This window comes from Bombus pyrosoma, linkage group LG5, assembly GCF_014825855.1.
Source record: "Bombus pyrosoma isolate SC7728 linkage group LG5, ASM1482585v1, whole genome shotgun sequence".
Lineage (NCBI taxonomy): Eukaryota > Metazoa > Arthropoda > Insecta > Hymenoptera > Apidae > Bombus > Bombus pyrosoma.
The window spans coordinates 172,735-182,823 of record NC_057774.1 but is presented as its reverse complement, the minus strand read 5'-3'; the positions used below and the strand labels follow the sequence as shown (position 1 = coordinate 182,823).

General features: G+C 30.1%; 1 protein-coding gene across 1 annotated transcript; it reads left to right on the top strand.

Annotated features, from left to right (window-relative positions):
- Positions 1-5,487: 5,487 nt before the first annotated feature.
- Positions 5,488-8,779, top strand: LOC122567674 (zinc finger protein 93-like). Its single transcript, XM_043726494.1, has 4 exons — positions 5,488-5,739; positions 6,294-7,181; positions 7,302-7,820; positions 7,906-8,779. Exons 1-4 carry the CDS (start codon positions 5,584-5,586, stop codon positions 8,719-8,721), a joined length of 2,379 nt encoding a protein of 792 aa, XP_043582429.1. The 5' UTR covers positions 5,488-5,583; the 3' UTR covers positions 8,722-8,779.
- Positions 8,780-10,089: the final 1,310 nt, after the last annotated feature.

The window sequence follows — 10,089 nt, the reverse complement described above, 5'->3', positions numbered from 1 at the left end:
TGACAGTGTTGCAGTTGATTAATGTGGGGATTGAATGGTGGGTGAGAAATTATTTACCCGAGTCGTAATCATTTCATTCCAAACAGGCAACGTATAATTATACCGAAGCCAAAGAGGCTGTTGGACGAATTAATTGCAAATGCTATATTTAATTGCTGGCAGATGAAGCACATTATTTAGCCGACGTAGCAGTATAAGGTGTTCCACGAAACGATAGATTTTCTATTTAAATTTAAAAAGCATATAGTATTTATTGATAAATATAGCTGCCAATAAATTACTATTCATATAGAGTCATGGAACTACTTTCGATTGATTAATTTCATCAAATGATAAGAAATATTTATAGAGAGACTTCTTTTGATGAAACGAAAAATTAAAGAAAAAGACGGTAGGTAAGGAGTTAAAAAAATGGAAAAAAAGTATGGCGATGGATCTGAGCATGATGGAAAGCATCGAATAGGAAATTCAAGAGAAAATTCTATTCTTTCTTTTTGATGATGAGTTGATATATGAATTATGGAACTGAATGCATAATATCGAGAAAAAATATTATTTCCATCCAATATCAACTCTCGATGCAACTAGATATATTGTTTGTCGATCAGAACGATACTCATTATAATTAAATAAATAATGTTAATAAGCTGTTGCGACACTATTTTTCGAATCTTTATCATAGGGGCATATTACGAAACAAAGGGTAGCATACCAAGATTTTGTATTAAAAAAAGAAAGAGGAACAATATGATACAATGGTTTTTTCATTCGATATTGCATTGAAAGTATCGAAAGTATTTTGTAACGTGAGAAAGGATTTACTTAATTGCAGATCATTCTACAGTTTTTTATTTTCCTCTATACAGTTTGTCAACTATTCTGCAATTTGTTTGCACAGTTTATATATTTCTAAACATAGTAAACGCGCCTATAGCGTATACGTATAGTCCATAGTAACGCGTTTTCTTTCTTTTTCTATCTCTTCTCTTTTTTTCTTCTTTTTAATACAAGACCGAATTATATTTGTTTTCTGAAAGAGTTTAATTTTAACATAGGTGAAATATACAAGATATTTCGTAGGATCGGTGCAATAAAAAAAGTAGATATTTGAAAATCTGAAACAAGATAACTTACTGGAGTTTTCAACAACACGCAATTATCTTTACCTTTCTGTTTTCAATATAATTATTCGATAAACATTCAATTTTTATTTTTGCAAGCCAATTAAAATAGTATAATCTTTACAATACAAAATAAGTGTGTGTGTATGTGTGTGTATGTTATGAAAAATAAAGTCAATTTATGTAATAAAACTTGCAAGCAGTTATCTTGTTTTAGACGTATTGTAGAAATGTTTGATTTTTTAATTGCATTAAATCCTAAGAAGTGCAACGTATTAGGCCTAATAGGTATTAACTAATATACATGAAAGAGTATAATTCGCATAGAGGGGGGATATAAAACAATCAGAGACCACGATAACGAAAGTATTTATCGAAAACCGATAAAGAATCTAATTATTTAAATTACGCTCCGGTTGAAATCTTTATGCTTATTATAAAGAGTTCGCGCAAAATTTACCGGGTGTCCGTAAAATTTGTATTTTGTATATCTGTATATCCTGTGTGTATCTATGTGTACTTACCTCTCTGTCTAACTATACAGAATATATATATGTAACAAAGTATTATTATGGTGCAAACGAAAGTATTGTATCTTAGAATATTCCTGTATTTTCTTAAAATAATGTTATTAAAATTTATTATATCATTTTTAATTGTGATCTCCATATATTATATATTAGGTTGTCCGAAAAGTTTCTTTTGTTTTATAAGGAAATAATAGACGCACAATGCTTTTTGTTTTATATTAGTTTATTGAATTATGCACGAATATAATAATAGAAATAGAATGAAATAGATCATACCTAATTCAATAAAATAACATAAAACAGAAATTGTTGTTTATCTATTATCACCTTATGAAACGAAAGAAACTTTTCAGACAATCTATTACCAATATATTACAAATGCGACATAATTTCCATTTTCATAGAATATAATATGAAAAATAAATCAATTCTTTCTTTTTATAGTAAAGGAATCTCAAAGGACGTAATACTTTCATCTATGCTAATACATTAGACCATGTATTTAAAAAATAAGCTCATATTACGATCGTAATTTCGATCGTAATTCTACACAAATTTTTTACATTGTTCCGATGGATAGACTCGTTCTTAAAGTAAGGTCCTCAATTTTTATTAATACTTCGAATAGATATAGGAATGCATCAGCGAAAGTGTGTAAAACTTTAGGAAACCGTGTATATATTAAAAAACCAAAGTTTCAGGAACTATAAAGTTCATGTAACAATTAGAAATTCTTGAAACTTAAGAAACTTCCGGAAAGTTTTTTAATAGGTAAAATTCGCCAAAAATAGTTGCTATATATATTTCCCGAAAATTATACAAAAAGTTTGAAATATGCTAAAATTCTTAAAATTATCTTTCATCTGGAAAACATCTTTTAATCAATTTAATAAATTTTGTATTTCTTAGAAAAATCACGAGGTATTCTAATTACATTAAAGTAAAAATTTTGACACTTTCTCGAGTCTTCTCATTTCTTCTTATGCTTTTATCTATATTTTGTAAAAGTTGGATTTTTTTAGTTTTCAAATAGTTTTTCTAAATTAAAAGGACCCATTAAGATTTTGGCAAAATAGAATATATAAGAAAGTAGAAGCACTGTAATTAAAAATATAATACGTACTACTACTAACTCGCTAACAAAAGTGAAGCTATACAATGCACAACAACTTAAATTATATTCTATGGACACCCGGTATTTTTTTATGTAATCAAAAGAGTATATAAGATTAAAAATTGAACATGAACCATGTGAAACAACAACAACAAGCAGCAGCAGCAACAACAAACAAAAGCAGTCATTATTGACAATCGCGCATCACAAATCAAGAACTACAAAAAAGAAAGACATAAGCAAGAAATGATAATTTGAATTCGTCAGATGGATTCCGTAGAGAATGTGTAAAAAAAAGAAACCGTAGAAGGAGAATTAAGATATTCGAGAAGATACAACAGGTTCCTAATTCTCTTCTTAAATCGCAGTCTTTCGTTTACAATTGTGATCATACTTTTCTATGATTGCTTCGCTCTATTTGCACAAAAAGAAACAAATAAATTTTTACACGCATCATCTATTTTTCAATCACTTATTTCTATTATTATACTGTACAAAATTAAATCTAATTAATGTTCAAATAGAGCTACCTATCGAGGAAAGAAACTCAAGTCTATTTTAAACGAAATATTTTCCAATCGGTTTAAATATTTTAATCGATTAATATACAGTTACTCTATTACGATTTATAAGTTTTGTACATGTTCGTTTTTTAAGACTATCGCCATTTCTTCCGAAAGAAATTCCTTCTTCTAATATTTGAATATTTTTTAATCGCGTAAAGAATGCACAAAACTGGAAAAAGATTGCACTGAATATATTGTATATAGCCAATATTGTTTCTTCTGATATAAGGATATAGTGCAATAATCTATTGTGATCTAACCCGTTAGATATAGAATCTTTCTTGGAAAGTATATTTTTTCCTTGGAGAAACTGCTGTGACGACCTTTCAAAAAACAGATGCTTTATTTTTAAAAACAACAAAGAGAGATTTATTATTGTTCACAGAACTATATGGATATATAGAGATATGTATGTATGTATATATTGCAATCTAACGGGTTATGAACGATGTTAATAACATACCTAAGATTGTTCTATCATTCGTACGAACTGTTTATCGTTAAGCAAATGGAAACTTCCATTTCGTCGAAACCAGGACGAGTGATTACTCAGCGACAGACATGATGTTGAAAAATTGAATAAACAATTGGTTAGTAATAACAATTTTTCAAGCACTATCTGCTTCAAAATGAAACCGTATTTGTATACAATTATTAATTGTATACAATTAAAAGCATATGATATTATATAGAAATGTAGGTAGTTGATTGATTGATTTTGTTTTCAAAAATTATTTAATAAAAGCGAAAGGAAATGACGTATTGAATAAAAATACAGCGGGAAGTTTTATTAGTAACGTTACCATAATCTGGCAACTTGCCTTTCTTAATGCGTTTAATTCAATATAATTTACATATATAAAGAAATATCATTTTAATAAGAAGATATCTCTTTCTAATTCTACTGATATTTTAGAGTTAAATTTATACGAAATACAAATGATATTAAAATAAGATGCGGGCGCAACTGGTTTTAATATCTGAATATAATTTCTTGATAAACATGTTTTCTTTCTATTGTTTGTCGTATATTATGAAATACACACACACGCGCGCGCACACACACACATATGCACACACACACACACGTTTGCACACGTTTTATAATTCTATAAGAATAATTTTATGGAATTAACTAATTTTTGGAATGAAAATATACATTAGATTCAACCTCGATTTTCAAGGGAATATAATATTGAGAAATATAGAGAAACAAAAAGAAAATCCATCAGATGTGTAATTTGAGTTTTGCTCCAGTGAAAGGTGCGTTGTAAAATTGTTGCCAGAGAATCTATGAATAAATGCAAGTGTATTTACTCTGTGATACGTGTACAGATAGTCTATTTGTATGTTTCGTTGAAACAAGTCTATACTTAAAATGCTCTATTGTAAAGTTGATTGAATTTGAAATGAATAAATTCGAACAATAAAAGAACGAAAAGCGTTTAAAATCAGAATTAAATATTTTCCTATCTTTTTCCTACCTTTCTCCTTCCTTCTTTTTTCTCTGCACTCTTTTCCTTTATTCTGTTATTTTACTTGTAGAAAATCTTAATCTTAAGGACAGACATATTTGCATATACATGTTAATACATCATACTGCGCATGTGCGTGCGTATTATGGCGACATTTAAACTGACATTTAAAATACATATAAGTACATGTGTATTCTTTATGTATTTCTAATAGATGCACATATAAATGAATATTAAATAGTACGTAATTATTTGTATAACGTATACAAATAAATATGTTTGCTGTTTGTTCAATAAATAACATAAAAAGTAAAATATACTTTTGATATTGCTTTGAGGACAAAATAACTTATTAATTCTTTATACAAGATATAAATTGAGGTTAAGAATAGAAAATAGAATTATAATCTCTTGAAATAATTTTAATTCCCATATAATCGAACACATAATCTTTTCTGTGAAACGATGTTTTTTATTTAAAACTTCCAAGCGTGTTATAAACTATTTATAATATCATATGTACTGTATGTGCTTAAATCATTATATTTCTCTATAAATTGTATTTTTTATCATATCTTTTATGCAGATATCGATTTTGTGATATCTTCTTCACACTTATAATTATAAAATAGTTATTCAAATTTCATTTGATGTTTTGTTATTAATTTTGAACATTTCCTAGCTACAAATGCATCGAACAAGAGAAGTGTTCAAAAACATTGTCGGTTTCCTAAGAGGGGGAGGTCGAGTCGTAGCTTGACTCTCAAATGCATTAAAATGGAAGTTTCGAAAAACGAGCAATTAGTTGATACATATGAGAAAATTTATGGAGATGAATGCCGAATCTGTTTGAAAAAAGCTGTTGAAATTTGTGAACTTTTTAAAGATGGGGACGCTATTCCTCGAAAACTTATGGCCGTTGCTTCTGTACAGGTTAGTCTGTATCACCTTTTGCGATAATAACATATTAAAAACTAATTCCTTGAAATTTTATTTCCTTCTTCTGTACATATGCTTTTGATATTAACATTTAGTATGTCTTTCATGCCTCCCGAAGAAACTTTTTCAATCTATATGTGACCTATATTAACAACAACTAATTGAAGCCAACAACATTTAGAAAGAAATTTGAAATTTTGAAAAATATAAAGCAATTAGAGAACTTTACTATGTTTCCAATAAATTTGTCATCATCTTGAACTTATATTTCTTCAATTGTTTTGTTATTATCCTATTATTTATATACCTATATAAAGAAGTTTTTTATCCAACTGCAATAATGCTTATTACTTTTGTAAATTTAAATATCATCAATTACAATTTTAATATAATAATAATGTACTAATGATTTTAGAAATCGTGTTATAGTGAATTTAAATACATATGCTGCATACAATGTAGTAACATTTTTTATAGTTCTTCTGTAACTATACGTTTGTATACATTTTATTTATGAACATTAAAGAAATACATGTATGTCGTTTTAGATTGCAGAAGGAGATGGTTTACCACCAGTGATTTGCTTGCGTTGTAACCAGCGTTTAGATGCATCCTACGATTTTAAATGTCAAATACAAAATTCAGATGAGAAGCTTCGTCAAATTCTAAAGCTAAAATCTTCTTCTAACGATTCTGTTACCAACGCCAGCACTATAGTTACAGCAATAATCGCTGATGTGATATCTAGTGTAATATCTTCTGAGAAAGAAAATACAGAAAAACAAGAAGTTTGTTCTACAAATTTCTGCAATGATAATTTTTGCTTTACAAAAGATGAAACAGCTTTTTGTCTCAATTCAGAGAAGAACTTGTTTTGTTACGAAAAAGAATCATCACACAGTCGATTAAACGATACAGAGCAAAGAAAGAGCCTAGAAAATGTAAATGTTTATAAAAGTTTATTAGAGGATGATTCTGTAAGACAAATCGATTCGATAAAACAAGAGTTTGTTTTATTAGACGATCATATGGTACAAACTAAAGATGTTCCATTAAAAGGAGAAGCGAGTATCGAAGAAAGTCAACAGATGTCAGAAGAGACATCAAAGACAGATAGTATTCAAGATGATGATGATGATGAAAAACCATTAATTTCACGCACAACTAGATTACGCTGTACACAATGTATCAAGTCTTTTCATACAAAAGTGGCTTTGCAGAGACACACCATTGTACATAAACGTAAAACCAAATTACGTTATGTTTGTTATGTTTGCGATAAACAATATTCTACGCTTGCAAAAGTGAAAAATCATGTTGCAATTTGCCACGAAGCTCGCGATAGAAAAGAAAATATTCAACATAAGAGAATTAGTTATGAGCAAAATAAAGCAATCGCGAGTGTACAAGATAAAAGGATTAATAGTAATGTCCAAGTAAGTATTTAAATTGGATTTTAGATAGACTTTGCCCAAGATTTTTGGCCAAGGAAGATCATTCCAGCTATTATATTTTACCATAAACTAGTTTAAGGTCGTTGTATTGTCATATTTCAGGATAAAAGAATAAAAATTCAAAAAAATGATGACTCTCCTAAGGAACAACGAAAAAGCTTAAAATTTACTTGCAAAGTGTGTTCAAAACAATTTACTTATCAAAAATCTTTTATCACACATGCTAAAAGTCATCCAGAGTATAAACTGGAAGAATTAGATGATTCGTCTCAATGTTGGGTAAAAGAAAGATGTACAGAAACTGTGGTGGAAGAAGAAGAAAATGAAGAGGAAGACGAAGAAGATGAGGAAGATGAAAACCTTCCTGCTGAAAGTTTACAGTGCACTCAGTGTGGGAAATTATTTGCAACAAAAAGAAATCTTAAAAGGCATGTCTCCACACATAGTGGATTAAAATATACGTGTGAAACATGTGGTAAAGGATTCTCAAGAGTGGATAAATTAAAAGATCATGAACAATCAAAGCACAAGGCTGAATTATTCGACAATTCTGATTTGGATGATAAAGAGGACACAGACAATGTAGTTAATAAAGGTGACTGTTTAGAAGGGAGAAAGAAAGTAAGTTATTAAACTCGAAACTTGAAACTTTTCTCTATTTTTAAAGTAAAGTAATTTGTTCAATAATATTGGAATATTATTTTAGGATCGTCACAATAGACCTCACAAATGTGCAATCTGCCCTAAATCGTTCGCGCAAGCGCAATCGCTAGCGAATCACATAGAACGTCATAAGCGGGTAAAAGAAACTCAAAAAAGATTTCTTTGCGAAGTCTGTAGCAAGTGTTTTGCACAGAGTGGTTCTCTGGTTGCGCACATGCGTACACATACAGGAGTTAAGCCATATGTTTGTAACGTGTGTAGTAGAGCATTTACAAAGAGCACTTATCTACAATTGCATCTACGTACTCATAGTGGTGAAAAACCTTATATTTGCCAGTATTGTAGTAGGGCGTTTGCACGTGCTAACACATTAGCACGGCACATAACGATGCATACAGGGGAAGCAAAATATCATTGTCAGATTTGTACAAAATCATTTAGAAGACTGACTTCGTTGAATGAACACACTTATACACACACTGGGCAGAGACCATATGCTTGCAAAATTTGTACAAAGAGATATAACAATGCAGGGTCACTTTACGCCCATAGAAAGAAGTGCAAGGCACAGCAATTATCTAACCCTGGATTCGCGGTTTCCGTGGAAACCTGTACTGTATCAGAACAACAAGAAGTAGACGTTCCACAAGTTTTGATCTATTCCCACAGGAAATTAGTAGAGGACGCAACTGTTGGGCAAGTCACGCCCACACCACAGTACATGCTCGCAAATGTACACAATCAGAAGAATTTGGGATCAAATATTATACAACCGTTTTCAGTGGATGATTCAAATGTTTATACAATTAATACGAAGCAATTTAAGAATCCCTATTATACAATTTATCCAAACATGTAAAATAATAACGCGCGTGTGTGTGTGGGAGATTGATTAAAGAATACCTTTTTTAGAGTTACTCCTCTGGTCTTTTTCTTTGCCATGTTTTTTTTTTGAACAGTTACCGAATAAAAATGCAAAAATAAGATGAGAGAGACCTGTAAGGTTGTAAGTACATATTCTAGAGTAAGTAAATAAATAAATACAAGGTAAAAATACATGTAAAAATTGAAGCTTTTAAAAGATCATTTAAGCCTAATATTCTTAATTGTGAAAATTATAAAACGACATTTGGTAGTTCGGAAGTTTTAAGAATTTATATATATGTAAAATCGTTTATCTCGGGGTAATTCAGGTGATCGATTCTGAAGTCTGAAAATCGAGTTTATTGTAAAAATACTTAAATGAAATACAAGAGTAAACAACAATTAATAATTAACAACAATTAATAACAGTAATAGTTAAATAAACAACAACCAATTAATAACAGTAAACAATAAATAACAAGTTCTGTGCAATGTCTACCTGAAAATCGAAAATCGATTTTCAACGTCCTGAGCTACCGACCTTTCTCCGTCAATCTTCAATGTTTTAAATAATTACTCTTTCTTCTATGGTTTTGTCTATCTCTGATGTTGCTCTCTGTCCATCCGTTTGGGAAATGAGTGTCTCTCAAAATTGCTGTCCGTAAAACAAAGAAAGTCGCTCTGTCCGTAAAACAAAAGAAGTTGTGCTGTCCGTAAACCGAGAGAGTTCCTATCACACATGAACTCTAGGGAGTTTACACCTCCCCTCCTTGTGTTGACAATTGCATCGTTAATTGTCTTCCCTATAAGGAACCAGTTTACTCGAGTGGAAGAAATTCCCACCAGATCTACGATTACATGTTATCCACTTCGTATATGGAATTTGAAATCTTTCCTAGAATTTTGAAAGGTCCTTTCCGAATTTCTTCCAATTTGTTTCTGTTTAATTTGTTTCCACTGTGAGTGAAGACCACATCGCCAATTTTAAATTCGTGTTCTCTTCTTTTTTTTATCGTATTTCTGTTTCTTAGTTTCGAAGTTTCTTGTTGAGTTTTTGAATGCTTCCCTGTCTTTTTCTAAGTTTATCTTATCAATTATTCCTTTAGGGACGATTTCAATTATTTTTCCATACAGTAAATGATTCGGAGCAAATCCCGTGACACTGTCTGGTGTTATTGTACTCTTTTACACTTTCTTCTGCGATTTTTGTCCAGTTTCTCTTTTTTTTGTTTGAATTGATTTTGCATCTGATCCTGTTTACTAATGTTTGATTTACCCTTTCGTTCAATCCGTTCGAGGATGGACAGTCTGTCGAGGTGAAAATTAATTTAATGTTCTTTTCTCTTGCGTATTCTTGGACTTC

Excerpts from the sequence above, each read along its gene's own strand:
- LOC122567674 (XM_043726494.1), top strand. The coding sequence starts at position 5,584 with ATGGAAGTTTCGAAAAACGAGCAATTAGTTGATACATATGAGAAAATT. Across the intron at positions 5,740-6,293 it reads TGGCCGTTGCTTCTGTACAG|ATTGCAGAAGGAGATGGTTT; the intron begins GTTAGTCTGTAT and ends ATGTCGTTTTAG. Across the intron at positions 7,182-7,301 it reads GGATTAATAGTAATGTCCAA|GATAAAAGAATAAAAATTCA; the intron begins GTAAGTATTTAA and ends GTCATATTTCAG.